Raw genomic sequence first — 16,109 nt, 5'->3', positions numbered from 1 at the left:
CAACTACTTTATCATATACATGTGTACTATTATATACATTTACACACATATCCAACGAATATAAACAGAAATGCATAGCTACATATAACTGTATTTTCATATCTATGTATATACACATATACATAAGTATATAAATACTACACACATTTTATACACACTTCAAATTAAAAGAAACGTTTGGTGTTTCTCTGTTACCATCTACTGGTGAAAACAAGATAATGCAAGTGTTATGCTTTGCTTTGATAGGACTGTTTCGTTACGTGAGTAAATTCAGCTTCGTCGTATCATACTGTATTGTTCATATGAGAAATAAGACATATTAACCCTCAAACTCATTGATCATCGCACAACAAGACGTTTGCAATAGAAATATATATATATATATATATATATATATATATATATATATATATATATATATATATGTAACAACCGTGATGATCTAAAATTAATCAAATACAGCATGAAAATGACAATGTGAAAAAAAAACGAAAAAAATAGAGGCGTCCTCACGCAGCCTTGAGGGGAGGAGTTTAACCCCCCACCCCCTCCTCACCCAACAAGGCTGACAGCAAATTAAATGGATGCCCCACGAACAAGTTATAGATCGCGCTTGAGTGTTATTTTTTGTTTTAAAGCAGTGGATTTCTTTTCTCTTCTTGTTTTGTATCAAAAACAAAAATGTTGATCTCGTTTTTGCTCAGTGCTCTGATTTTATGCGAGATCGAAGCGCTAGGCCAGCTCTCCCCCAGCGGAACCGGGACGAGACCCCCTCCTCTGCATGTCGATGATGAGGGGAACTCGTTCTCAACGGACCGAGAGGCTCCCAAGCGACAGCAGCAAGTCCTCGAACGCTTTTCCGGTTGGTGTGCAGCACTGTAAACAGTATTCTTCAATGACATGTCCTGACGTGTTTACGTGATCAAGTGCAGGAATATTTATGTGTTGCATTAAGTCTATTTAATATTACATCGAATTAATTTACCCCCACCCACGCACACACACACGCACGCACTAAACCGGTAATTCAAAACAGAGATTTTTCTTTTTTCTTCATTAAAAAAATGCAGATAGATAGATAGATAGATAGATAGATAGATAGACTGTATATAGATTCAGCGAATGTAAAAAAATAGTTTAACAATGTTTTATTTATTGTATTAATTTAGCTTATTAAAGAATAAAAAATATTGTAAATGTGTGTATATATATATATATATATATATATATATATATATATATATATATATATATATATATATATATGTGTGTGTGTGTGTATGTATATTATAAAAAATTGTTTAACAATATTTTTTTTATAATCATAAAGATTCAATTTGAATGGATGTGTTTAGAATTAAAATAAACTATTACTGCTGATTATAATGAACTGTTTATGTGTTGCTTAATTTGACTGTTATTTCCCCCCAAATTTGGTGGATTAAAAAGTATTCATGTTTTATTTATTTTGTAATTTATCTAAAAAGAGAATGATAAAAAATATCCATCCATCCATTTTCCGGACCGCTTCTCCTAAGTAGGGTCGCGGGCATGTTGGAACCCATCCCAGCTGACTCTGGGCGAGAGGCGGGGTATACCCTGAACTGGTCGCCAGCTAATCGCAGGGCACATAGAAACAAACAACTTTTCACACTCACATTCACACCTTCAGGCAATTTAGAGTCTTCAATCAACCTACCATACATGTTTTTGAGGAAACCCGAGTACCCGGAGAAAACCCACACAAGCACAGGGAGAACATGCAATTACATTGGTAAATTTGGTACAATTCATTAAGTAGCTTTTATTCCGCATAATTGGTTACATAAAATGTTTTTTCATTTATTTATTTTTATTCTTTGGTTAATTGATTTATTGCAAATACAATGCAGTATATATTTGAAATAAACAGTTTCCTACTATCATGAACAATTTAGTTATTTTTATTAAATAATACATTAATCAACCAATCAACTATAAATAGTAAAATTCTAAAATGAGCTTCAATTATTTTGAAATAAAATACAATTTACGTAATTTTTAATTTTTTTTAAACCCAAGGTTATTTCCCTGTATTACCCTCAATGAACAACGTTTGGACATCCCCAAAAAACTAATATTGATCTAATAGGGGTAATTCGGTTGTGGTTGTCCTAATCACAGAGGATTTCTTTCCCTCATATTTGCCAGTTTGAAGAGTAATGTCATTAAGTACACATTCAGAGCAGCTGGAGCTCCAAGATCTCATTACTTGAACAGTTGTTCAAGTGGTGAGCACTTTTTGCTGGCTTCTCATTAGAAAGTGTTTTTCTCCTTCTGAGTACATTTTATGGATCTCAATCAGCAACATTTGTCTTGGTAAATGTACATGTACTTTGACATATCTGTGGCTGCTCAGAAATCCCTTCGCATCACTCAATCTGTGATGTGAAGCTTGCTCCAGTTCGTCTGCGATCCTAATTAGGACAAGCACTATAAAAAATGGTTAATCGATTAATGGGTGGACAAATTAATGGCAAAATTTGTTAAAATAAGTCTCGTCTAGTTTTTAGTAGCAGTAGTAGTAGTAGTAGTAGTAGTGATAGTAGTTTTTATTTCCGTTTTCTAGTCTTTAGTCCAGTCAGTTTAGTTTAGTCTAGTTAAATTAGTACGTGAGGCATGTGTGACTCCCAAAAATGATCTCAGTAGTGCCCTGTGGAATTTTCTGAAAATTCAGCCACTGAAATCAGTTCCATTTCGAAACATGACATTTGGCTGGCAAGTCTGTCTTGAGTAGACCCAATAAAAAAGGCTCCCAAAGCCATGCCCCAAAGACAGCCATGTTGGTTTGAAATGATCATTCTAAGGTCAATTTGACAATTTTCAGAGCGCTTCATAGACAAATTTGTATTGGAGATTTTGTCCTCTCACCCAAATTTCAACCTTGTATATAGGCTAGTAAACCCCCATTATTTATGTGGAATAATAACCAAGCCCTAATGTGACTTGCGAAAAACCATGAGTAATTGACGCCCCCCTATGAAATTTTCCTATTCCCTTATATGAATAGTTTAAACCATAAATATAGGATAAACTATGATCCAAAAAAGATGGAATATCATTTCAAACCTATTTTACAAAATTTACATTAAAAATAAATAGTTTACAGATGATTTGATTTAGAAGAAAACATGCACCGGAAGTGCACGTGCACGTGCACACATACACATTTGCAGGTCCCTGACGAGCATAGGGATGCGAGGGCCCGTTCATCACTTCTAGTTTGTGCTTCTCATTCCAAGCATAAATTGCGCTCACTGTTTCTCTGACAGATATGGACTCAAATGCGTCTCATGCGACTCAGCAGAGTGGCATTATTCACAAAGTCATGACTAATTCATGCTTTGTGTGGTAGGAGTGCAGTCCTCATCACGAGCCCGGCTGTCCCACGCTCTGCTTTGTCCGGCGCAGTCACACTTGGACCAAAGAGTGTGCAATGCAATTCACCCCCTTGCCTTGGTTCTTGCTGTCCACCCTCCTTTTGGCTCTCAGCCTGTTCTCACAAGAATTTCTATGGAAATTGTAGAAAAGCTTTCACACTCTACAGTAGTAGACCACTTTTCACAAATCCACCTATGTGGATATGGATGTTTTTGTTTTTTTCCCCCCCTGTGGAACCTATGTCTAGCGATTTGCTGAAAAAGTCACCTATTCACGTTTTTGCTCTCTTTCTGAAATGCCCTAAGATGCCACATGATACTGCCAAATCCCTGTCTAAATAATTAATCTTATGAATAATTTAATTCAAATTTAATTCTTTACATTCTACTGTATTTAATATGTCGATACTGTATGTTTTTTGTAAAGTGCAATATTATAGAGTACTATTTTCCTTATTGAAAAACACATTATAAATGATGTCTTCAAAGCAAAATGTCCCACTTCCTGTTTAATTTGAGTCACGGACCCTTGAAACTTTTCTGTATGTCCTGTTATGATAGATGTCCACTTGGTCAAACTGGGATAAAATGTTATTTTTTTCTAACTTTCCAGGGGTGGCTACTCAGGTGTGGTACCGTGGGTTCAGGATACAGACAATTGCAAAGATTAGTGGGTCTTTGGGTTTGTAGAGGTCCCCCAAAAGGGCGGGTTATTAATACTAAACAGAGATTTCTAGAGAGGTAACCTCCAAAACATACAGTCCATTTTCTAGTAATTACAGTGGGGTTTTTTGGTGTCTTTTTTCCCTTGTAACACTGTGGAGCCGCTGCACCTGCACTTGAGACAGATTTGGATTTGGCTTGCGTTTTCCTCTTTCTGCGGAATGTATGACCTAATTCCGACACACACACACTCACACAAACAAGACTGCCCATGTTTATATCAGCGGGAGTGGGCGAGGGTTGTGTGCGTGTCGTGTGTGTGTGTGTGTGTGTGTGCGCGTGTGTGTTTTTTTTCAAGCGATAAATCACTGTAGGACCATCTGTTTGGGGTTGTGTGGTGCTCTCACAGAACCAACCAATCATGATAGTGTTCTTTTAAATGGGGTTTGTGAAAATGGGGTACTGGTTTATAGTGGGATTACGATGATATACTTGCTTGAATGTTTAGGTTTCAAATGATTGTTTCCTCTGCAAATGCACAAATGTGTGCTGAAGCTATAACGCATACAACTGGAAGATCTATTTGTCATCCACGTCAATAGTCTCAGATGTCGCATTTCAACCCTCATCATAAACCTCTTTGCCACATGGTCCGGTTAGCCAAATGGGGGAGATTATTGTAATCCGGCACGAGACACCTCCACTCCACATTGAGCGAGCCCCCCTCCCCCCACCCCCAAAATCCGGGTAGTCTATAAAGGAGAAAACTCACACGCAAAACTCGTAACAAGCATTATCTAGTCTATCTGCGCTTCATTTTATATGCCAGTTGACTGAGCAAGGCTGATAGCATTCCCCTAATGTAAATGCTTGTTTCACATGTCTGTGATGAAGTGGCATGATGTAGGATCATGTCATTATCTGCCTTAGCAACGCTGGACTGTTATGTAAACTGAGTAAACTAGTGGCGTGTCCATTCTTGTAAAGCCCCCGGCCGCTCGACGAGGAGCAGCATTAGGAAAAGTCACACCAGCGTATTCAGACGCTGTGATGACAGTGATGTGAATGCTTTGAATTTGAGGTACATGCTTTCAATAAACAATTTGGAACCACTCATTAATGACTTCCAAAATTCACGTTTTCTGGAGTGTACATAGTCGTCCATCCAATCCATGGTTCAAATCTGGTCACAAACCAACAAAATCTCTAGTGCAAGATTTACCTTTAAAACCCTGGGAAATGACCAAAATGAACCTAGACTGGTGGCATTAAACCAAAATGGACAACTTTGTGTGTCTTATCTGGCATGAGTGTTTGAGACGTTTTTGTGGTTGACACCCCATGTTTGTCAGGAAATCTAGTTTAGTTCAGCTAAGAATATCAGGTATCTATAAATGCAGTAAGTGGAATAAGATACCCAAGTTTTGTTGTCATGGAAATACATTTTGTTATAAAGTTTTTGTTTTAAGCATCGTTCTTTTTTTTTTTTAGGGTGCCATCGTTGTAAAAAGTGCCATCTATCCTGTCCTGTCCTATCTGTGACTCGTCGATATATATATGTATGTGTGTGTGTGTGTGTGTGTGTATATATATATATATATATATATATATATATATATATATATATATATATGTATATATATATATATATCCATGTGTATATATATATGTATATATATATATATATATATATATATATATATATATACACACATGGATGGAGGGAAATATACATATATATATACAGGGTGATTGTAAGGTAACACACTATTTTAAAATACTTATAATTTATTCTTATGTTTTAATATTTTTCTAAATTTTTTTGTGTATGTTCCATGATTAAAGGAGCAAGTCTATTCTACCAAACCAACGACTTTGGAAGAACTTGAAGGGCGAATACGAGAAGTTATGTCTTCCATCCCACAAGAGTTCCTTGTGAAATCAGTTAATGCGGTTCCCAGACGGCTTGAGAAACCGGTGGCTAATGCTAGCGCCCATATCGAATTTTAAATAAAACTCCTTGCAATACACTTTCTTTGCATGTTCATTTCTTGTAAGAATTATGGTTCAGAAATAAATTATAAGAACTTATCCCCGGTCCCGCCTGTGTGGACTTTGCATGTTCTCCCCGTGCCTGTGCTGGTTTTCTCCGGGCACTCCGGTTTCCTCCCACATCTCAAAAACATGCATTATTTGGAGACTCTAAATTGCCCGTAGGCATGACTGTGAGTGCGAATGGTTGTTTGTTTCTATGTGCCCTGCGATTGGCTGGCAACCAGTTCAGGGTGTACCCCGCCTCCTGCCCGATGACAGCTGGGATAGGCTCCAGCACGCCCGCGACCCTAGTGAGGAGATGCGGCTCAGAAAATGGATGGATGGATGGATGTATATATATGTATATATACAGACACACACACACACACAAACCTTTTATCACTTCTTTGTACACTGCTATTGATTTTGGCACTTTTAATGAATTGCTTGCATACCGTGAGCATCGATTTTTAATGACTTATGCCACTGCACGCTTTATTCATATATATGATTGAGGATTTTCTGCATTGTGAATGCAACACTATTGCTCTCCCACACTAGTCTCATGGCCATGAACGAACAATTGCCTTCACAGTGTGATCGCAGCTAATTGGATTTGTGAATAAGGTGGCACAGTATCATGAGTCTCTGAATGGGGCGATAAGAGAATTACATAGATGCAAATCCAGATCTGTGGCTCTGTGCATGCTGATTTAGTAGCTCTCTTTAATCAATCTTCAGTTTTGATAATTGCCCATATGTCCGTTTGTATTTGTGCCTTGAACCTCTTTGCGGATCACTTGATCAATATTGTTCCAGGAGTCCTCCAATTGGTTTCCCATTGAGTTGTCCATGGTGGCTGTGTCTGCTTTATTTGGAACTACAGGCATCTTCATTCTTCATGTCTGGGGGTTAACAATACCATCCACTGCTTTAATCCCAAATAATGTATTTTACAAAGGTTACCCCAGGGTGTCCGGCTCTCCCTTAGAGATAGGGTGAAAAGAGATAGTGAGATGCTCGGTCTTCTGGGAGGGTATGAGAGTCGAGGAGCTGCTCCTACGTGTACGAGAGGAGTCAAATGAGGTGGCTCAGACACCTGGTTAAGATGGCCCCTGGACGCCTCCCTGGTGTGGCGTTCCGGGCACATCCTACATGAGGGTGGGCCCGGGCACGACCCAGGAGACGCGGGAGAGACTATGTCGCCCGGCTGGCCTGGGAACGCCTTGGGATCCCCCCGGAAGAGCTGAGGAGAGGGAAGTCTGGGCTTCCTTGCTTGAGCTGCTGCCCTGTCACCCGACCCCGGATAAGCGGAAGAGGATGGATAGATTGATGGATGGATGGATGGATGGATGGATGAGTTTTAATAATGTCAATAGAGTGCTATTAACTTTGAGGCCTGCAGTCCCCCTCTTTTGAAAATGTCATGTTCTGTTTGATTTATGTTTTGCTCCCTGTGTTTGTCTTTTCTGTTATGGTTTGCAACATAAAAGCACCAGAGTTTATTGCAAGAAAAAAGAAGCACAAAAAAAAATCCAACAATTATAGAATCCAATATGGAAACGAGACAGAATGCATCCAGCAAATGAGCAGGAGACAAATGAATGTCCAGGGTCTTCCTGGTGTGGTCGTAGGGCTTAAGACTGCGAGTTGATTACAATTGCTCCCATGTATGCGCTTCCCAGCGCCACCTTGGGGAAACGAAGAGAAATAGAGGAAACTAACTGACAGGAAAAATATATATATAATTTAGACAGAAAGTGACAAAAAGTTAACTACCTTGGTGTAATTTCTGAGAAATTATGTTTAATTTCATTATTCATAGACCAGATAAATCACTATTTGAAGGGCTTTCCTACTGAAAAATGTACTAAATTGTGCAAGCATGTTCATCCTAAATAAAACCACTTCAGTCTTCTGTTTTCTTAGCAATGTTATATTCACACAGGTTCAAGCTTCACCCTGAAGGTACAGGTCACTGACATGCTGACTCGTCAGTACCTGAGTCAGGCAGAGGTGAATCTCTACGTCAATTACACCAGAATCAACACAGTTCTTACAGGGGACGACGGCAGTGTTTTTCACCAAGTACCTTTTCAAACTGGGTCACCTGTCACAGTTGTGGCGTGCAAGGACGGCTACATTTGCGCATTGCTTCCATACAGAACTATGAGGACACCAAGTGAGATTTGGATTTTTTCATAGTAAAGTATTTTGAAATTATTATTGGTGATATTATGGCTTCACAACAAATGTAAAGCATGGTTCTTCCCGTTTCAGTATTTTCTTCGGTGACCGTACCACTATGCCGTCTGACACAAGGAAACATCTGGCTTTTTGAAGACTCTTTCCTGATCACTGACAAAACATCTGGTAATTTACCATTGCCAGAATTGTCAGCACTATTTCCCAAATTTCATAAATATATAATAATAAAAGTGATCATTTACATTCAACTGTTTGTTGATTGTTTTGCAGATACTTCATTAGAGCCTGTTGTCCAGTTCCCAAAGAGTCTGCTGAACCTGACCGAGGGCAGTGACATCGCCTCTTTTAAAGCTTACTTGACCATCCCGAAGCCACCTTTACAGGAACGAGACTTTCTCAAGACCTTGGCCATCATGAGCAGAACAACAGGTTGCTTGGCAATATGGATAGTTTTAACGTGGCACGATCTGCTGAGAGTGAAAAAAAAAAATAATCATTGTCATTGTGGTTTTTTTCTTCCGAAGGATACATCAGCATGGAATTGAATCCAGTTGCGGCAGTTAGTGTGCGGCTGTTCTCCGGAGACACAGAGCTGCATATCAGTGGACCCATAAAGATCAGCCTAACTCTTCCCGACAACTGTGAACTGCAGTCTTCAACTGCGGTTCCAGCATGGTTATATAACCGCACCACTGGTGGGTAGACAAATCACACACGCGATGTTCCTAACAATGAAGTGTCCTTCATATTTTGTAACTAATTTGAGAGATTAGAATGGTGGATTTTGAAGTTTACAGGAAATAATTTGACCGACGTGACAAAATAACTGACTTCATGTCTCTTCTTATTTCACTTGTAAAATGTGTTTTGGATTTGATCTCAACAGATAACACTGACCAGGAAATCATCATTAATCTTAAATTCCACTGCCTCATTTAGTAAAGAGTGCAGTGTTGGACATCCACTTCAGGTATTTTACTTTATGTATTTTATCATTTCATTTAGGTGGCTGGATGAGACAGGGATTAGGGTCGGTGGTGTCAGAAGGTAGAAAACTGAGTTGGACATTCACCGCTCCTCATCTTGGTTACTGGATTGCTGCACCTATGCCAACTGTTGGACGTAAGCACTGACCTAAAGCGATGCAGGTTTTAAATGGCATAAGTAGGGTATGGGTGAACATTTTTAACCAAAATAAATTCATAAATCTCCATCTTCAATCTCTGTTCTTTAGATGTCTTTAGACCTGACATCCTCAGGGACGTCTTTGTCCATTATTCACCTTTCCTGATGGTCATTCTCGGAGGAATGCTTTGTCTTTTTGCCTGTCTTCTTGCTGGCCTGTTGTATTGTCACAGGTAAGGAAGCCTTGTATGGCATTCGTATCGTATCACTGAACTCATGCTCAACTACGGAAGTGTATTGCATTCACTTGGATAAAATGTCCATCCATCCATTTTCTGAGCCGCTTCTCCTCACGAGGGTCGCAGGCGCGCTGGAGCCAATCCCAGCTGTCATCGGGCAGGAGGCGGGGTACACCCTGAACTGGTTGCCAGCCAATCGCAGGGCACATAGAAACAAACAACCATTCGCACTCACAGTCATGCCTATGGGCAATTTAGAGTCTCCAATTAATGCATGTTTTTGGGATGTGGGAGGAAACCGGAGTGCCCGGAGAAAACCCACGCAGGCACGGGGAGAACATGCAAACTCCACACAGGCGGGCCCGGGGATTGAACCCGGGTCCTCAGAACTGTGAGGCTGACGCTCTAACCAGTCGCCCACCGTGCCTTGGATAAAATAAATAAATAAAAAACTTCTGTTTTTCTGAGTAATTGAGGGCTGTTTTTTTTCAAACATTTCTAATTTTTCCCACTGTTTTATGACTGTTTTCCCCCTGTTTTTCTGAGTATTTTTTTTCCTGTTTTTCTGAGTAATTCCCCCCCCCCCTGCTTTTCTGATAATGTTTTTTCTAATGACTAATAACTATACCATCTATGTGACTCAAAGAGAGGACTATGTTCCAGTGTCTTAAACCCATATCAAAATAAAACTTGATCAAACTAAATAAACCGGTCATGTTGCTTCCTACGGATTCCGCAAAGAGTCACTTGCAGTTTGCAGGTTCTCGCATGAGTTTGATGAATTTGATGTGTCCCGTGTGTAACTCAGAAAAAAATTGTAAGAAAAACAGGTGGAAAAATTTTTGTCAGAAAAACAGAATAAAATAATCAGAAAAACAGGGGGGGAAATTAGACAGAAAAACTGAGAAAAATAATTAGTCAGAAAAAAAGATTTAAAAAAAACAAAGCCCTCAAAAAAATTACTTCGAAAAAACTTATTATTTTTTTTAATCCAAGTGAATGGATTACACTTCCATACTCAATGGATGAAAATGAATCAGTAAATTATATATATATATTTTTTAAAAGAACATCTTTATACACTCTACTTCATACATATGCCAATTAGTTTGCTGCTCAATGCCAGTGGCGATGCAATGGACACATCGACAAACACATATGCCTCCTCACACACTCACTGCGTCGGCAACTTCATCAGGTAATCTAGTACCGCGTATGCCACTGATCAGATGCTAACGCTGTTAGCTAACACATTAAAAAAAGAAAATAAATCCACTGCAGCTGTGCGTACCTTTTATTTCTTTGACAGGATAGTTTTTCAGGCAGCGTAGTACAGACATGACTTGAAAATGGTGGGTCTTCTCGTGGGTTTATCTCCTTTACATGGTGATAGTCAGACTAGCTGAAGGTATATAAAGCGGGGGTTCACGTTTACTCCTATTACGTTGGTTGGCTGTCATCAAGTGTCAACACCATCACCGTCAGTTCGTTGAGTCTAAATTTGTGTGTTTTGGTGTGTGAGACATTTTTTTTCTGCTTTCACCTCATCCAAGTTTCATAACTGTCTCCCCCCCCCTTTTGTTGTGACTCCTAACTTTAGTTTCCATTTGGTTTAAGGTTGAGTTCTGTTCATCTGTCATTTTAATAGAATTTGTGTGTTTGTTCTCCCAACTTCCTTTCTAAAAACATTTGGAGCCCATTTGTTCAGCGCTTCGGTGCCTTTTTTTGTTAGTTCCCCAACCAGTGACCCCGTATAAGAATTTTTTCTTGGGGGAAACGTAAAAGGGGTGGTTATTATGTAAATTAGCCCGGATAGTGACAACACAATTTGAAAAGTTCAGAACAGCTTGCTCACAGACGCATTTTTGGAAATAGGGAGCAAGCCAAATATGTGCTTGGTTATATAATTTCAAACTTGTTGGGTGGGCAGACACTCCAGAGGCCAGACTATTTTTACACAAGCAATTGAAAAGCCAATTTTTCACAATACCCTTTCATAATGGACTGTTGGAAGGGACTGATGTATTGCATTTTACTATGATGTGATATATGACAGAATGAATTTCAATTGATGTGTCTGTTTTTCTCTAGAAACTCTGCAAGGCAAACTAAAGTGACGCAGATGGTGCCACTGATGAGAAAAGACCAATCCACCACGACCGGCAGCAATGAAGACATTGAAGGATCTTCTCAATTTACCGAAAAAAGGGATGACCATCATAATGTCAGCGTATCCATCTATAATGGCAATATTATAGCCAATCCAAATGCATTGGCCGGCAGTGTTGAAGCCAATGATGTGATTCCTTCAAGCAATACAACGGAGCTGATACGAGTTCCGGCTTCTCTAACAGACTCTCTGGTGTTTTACAACCAGCCTATTGCCATTCTGCATGCGGCTGCATTTTTCCAAGTGGAAGACCAACAAGAGGATCTCCACTGGAGCAAGTCAATGGCTTTGTATACTGGTAGCTCAGAGAAACAGAGTGAAGAAAGCTGCACCCAAAATGTGTCACCGAGTTCCTCTGCCACTGCGAACCAGGGAGGAGATACCAAAAGACAGGTTGTCAATTTGGAAAATGCTCAGGTCCCAACATCCAGAGGCCAGTATAGTCTCCTGGAATCTGCATCAGTTCCAGAAACATTAAGTAAAATGCGGACTAGTAGACACTCGATGGACGCCGCGACAGAACTTTCAAAAATGCCTTCATCGCAGCCTCCCCGGGCCTGGTTTGTGAGTCTGGAGGGCAAACCTGCGGCCGAGATCCATTATGCCGTGGCAGAGCAGCAGCGGAGAAGAAGAGCGGCGGAAAGTCAAGAAACCAGTTTGGATTCGGGCGTGGATATGATCGAGATGAACCAGACACCCGGGAGGAGAGCTGTAACTCTGGAGAGGAACACTACTTTTGTAAAGAGGACATCCAGCAACAAACATCCGTCGCAGTAAAATCATCAGTCAGTGTTCAGGTCTACAGTGCTTGAAGTGAAACAGCATCAGATGTAATTACTGTATGTCATGATGTGAGTGGCTGAGTTCACACAATCAGCATTCTAGCTACATCTGCGATATAGCAGTCGTTGATTTAAAATGTGATTCCTTTTCACTCATTGTACTGTAACTGAACAAGATGTGATTCATTCTTTCCTTCATTAGTTTCATCAATTGATAAGTTAAATTGCAAAGCTTTTTTGTCATTGATAATGACTCATTTGGATTGTCAGGTGTCAAGGGAAAAATGTTAACCCTTAGTAGACAACAGACAGGACAAGCACACTGAGAATAATAAGAGATACAATTTAATAAAAACTTGCATACAAGGAGGCGGCACGGTGGGCGACTGGTTAGAGCGTCAGCCTCACAGTTCTGAGGAGCGAGGTTCAATCCCCGGTCCCGCCTGTGTGGAGTTTGTATGTTCTCTATGTGCCTGCGTGGGTTTTCTCCGGGCACTCCGGTTTCCTCCCACATCTCAAAAACATGCATTAATTGGGGACTCTAAATTGCCGTAGGTGTGAGTGTGAATGTTGTTTGTTTGTATGTGCCCTGCGATTGGCTGGCAACCAGTTCAGGGTGTACCCCGCCTGCTGCCCGATGATAGCTGGGATAGGCTCCAGCACGCCCGTGGCCCTAGTGAGGAGAAGCGGCTCAGAAAATGGATGGATGGATGCATACAAGGAAAGAGTTAAAATACAACATGATGGCTTTCAGAAGTGTCTGCCTTGTTCTCCTTTTTAGGCAAGCATATATATATATATATATATATATATATATATATACACACAGATACACACATATATCTCAACGGGCAGTTATCATCTCCCTCATGCAAGTGGTTGTCAATTTGTGTTTACCACAGTGGAATCAATCTTTTCCAAAACCTCCAAAACCCTAACATTATCACACTGAGTTGTTTTTGCCATATAGTATCATGAACTAAACATTTTCTTCACGCAAAATAATCTCTTTGTTTATTTTCTTCTGGCTTACTGTCAATATCCAGATATCTAAATAAACTAAACGTGTGTAATTCAAGTGTTGTCCTAAGATTCCTGTTAATTTTATTATTTCACGATAATTTAAGCTCGAGACAGCTGTAACAACATGACATTTGCATTTTTTTTTTCACCGATGGATTTGACTGAGCAAGTGCATGTTGGTAAGGTACATCCACTAGAGGTCAGACTTTCACAAGGTTTGTTTCCTGTTAGCAGTAGTTAAATGAGAGTCTAACCACACATACCAAAACACTTAAAATTGTTCTATCTGCATTGATGTAATGTTTGAAAATGCCACAAACAAATTGTAGAATATAAATGTTTAAAGGGGCAAAAAATTGAAAATAGATTAATGGTTTATACTAACTATATCCCAAGTAATAGTTAAATCAATCAAAGCTTTCATTAATCACACTGTTTAACTGTATCACCAATGAATGAACAGTCCCTTCAATAATAATTCAGAGGCATTATTGTACATAATTTGCATGTGAAAAACAATTTGGTTCTCAAACTAGGGTCGTCAGACCCCCTGGGGTCCGTGAGCCATAACTTAGGGGTTTGCAAAATAATTGTCTCTCCAATAAAACAAACATAATAAACCAATTAGTCCTCCTGTACTTAGCTTTGGGACAATTTTAAGATGTGATTTGATTGTGAAATATTCCTGCATGAATAAAGTTTTTTTTTTTTTTAACCTGGAATCGGAAAGCTTGGCTCAACACTGGACCCAAAGACCCAAAACCAAGAATGGCTGTCAATAAAACAGCACTCTATTCTGAGGTGGCCTTTAGCTACCCCGATCTAAACCCTATTGAACACCCATTGATGGAGTTAAAACTTGCAACTCTACCATTAATGTTTGTGTTCAAGAAATTATTATTTACAAGTTATAAATTATTATTATCAGTACAATTTGTATTTTACTTTCACGTGAAATACATTTTTTCTTCCGGACTGTTAATGTTCAAATTGTGCATAATGTTACAGTGGCTTTTAAGTGTTACTTGGTGTAAAAGGTTTGAGAACCACTTCTATATATTATATTGACAAATCTCTCAGATCAAGGCAGCAAAAGACTGAGTGTGACTGAATACCCCAAGAGATTGCCAGTTTGGAAGATTCTAGTAAACAGATTGATATGACTATTCTTCAAATGCTAAGCAAGAATAGGAAGAGCTTCAGTACTGTATGGAAAGAAAACGTGACACCAGGCACACTATTTCTGAATGCACAACTGTAAAGTGCAACCACACACACTGTACACACACACACACACACACACTATCTGTTGAAAATAGAATGGCTTGGTGTGAATGGGTTCAGAAATAGCTTGTGGTTAAAAGTGGTTGGCTATAGATAACCTGAGTGATTATTTTCCTTCTCAAGTGATATCTCATTTCCTACATTTTGTTTATGTCCCTCATTATAGTGATGGTATTGCGAGCCAGACACATTGTCTTTTTTCTTGCAGTCAGTGGCCCTGCTGCATGGACTGTGCAGCTGATTTCTAAAACTCGTTGAGTGTTTGCACAGATAACATCGAGAGGCTGTAGGATTAATTGCAGCAGAGAGAATGTGGCAGACATTCTCTCATCGAAAGCTAAGCTTCTTAGCAGCGTACGTATTTCAACCTGGACATGAATTTTGTCACCACAGTGTTTGCAATTACCATCCATTTCTGGCTCTTTTTAACTGGAACTTTACCATAAAACAAGGAAGTGTGGTGAACATTTTACAGATTCCAAATATGATCCCCCAGAACCTAACTGGTAGTGCCCTCCCCCCCTCCCCACCCCCCAAAAAAGAAAATGATGTCCCCCTAAACCAGTTTCTCTGATCAACACAAAATTGGATGAACCTGTTTATCATAACAGGTGGACAAAAATGTCTCAAGGACCCATGCCAGAAATTGAACAGAAAGTTGGCCATTGTGGTTTGAAGCAGGCATTTTGGGCCAAATCTAGTGCTCATACACTAGGGATCCTCGAAACTTTAATTGAGGCAACTGGACTCTTCTTGGTTGTTCTATATTTGAGGACAGTAATGTCCAAATTCTGGACAGAGGACTGCTGATGTGAAAGAGTTGTCATAAAGCCATCTATGTCCAACAAGAAAGGCCCTATCTAAACAGAAGGAGGTTTACGCCATCTCTTATTGTCTGCTTTCACCAATGTCCCTACATCACTCTCCAAAGATGATCTCACTTCATGGGAAAAGTAGCCACTGAATTATTTTGCCACCAGGCAGGTGATTAACCAGTAGTTATGCAAGGGACACACCCATCAGAGATTTAAATAGGGAGACTCCACACCTAAAATTTCAAATTTTACTTAGATGGCTTCCTTCACGCCTCTTTCAAATCAGTGGTCCTCTCTACCCTAGTGAGGATAAGCGGTACACAAACTGAATGTCCTCAAATTTTAGA

The 16,109-nt window shown here is 39.5% G+C and overlaps 1 protein-coding gene across 1 annotated transcript; it reads left to right on the top strand.

Moving 5' to 3' along the window:
- The first annotated feature begins 566 nt into the window (after positions 1-566).
- On the top strand, positions 567-13,663 carry LOC133410569 (protein FAM171B-like). The gene is made up of 8 exons (XM_061691915.1): positions 567-862; positions 8,065-8,298; positions 8,397-8,489; positions 8,595-8,753; positions 8,849-9,019; positions 9,330-9,446; positions 9,559-9,682; positions 11,780-13,663. The coding sequence occupies exons 1-8, from the start codon at positions 682-684 to the stop codon at positions 12,633-12,635; spliced, it is 1,935 nt and encodes a 644-aa protein (XP_061547899.1). The 5' UTR covers positions 567-681; the 3' UTR covers positions 12,636-13,663.
- The last annotated feature ends 2,446 nt before the right edge of the window (positions 13,664-16,109 follow it).

The sequence above is a fragment of the Phycodurus eques genome, chromosome 12 (genome assembly GCF_024500275.1).
Source record: "Phycodurus eques isolate BA_2022a chromosome 12, UOR_Pequ_1.1, whole genome shotgun sequence".
Classification (NCBI taxonomy): domain Eukaryota; kingdom Metazoa; phylum Chordata; class Actinopteri; order Syngnathiformes; family Syngnathidae; genus Phycodurus; species Phycodurus eques.
The sequence above is the reverse complement of the archived record's forward strand: the minus strand, read 5'-3'. Positions and strand labels throughout refer to the sequence as shown.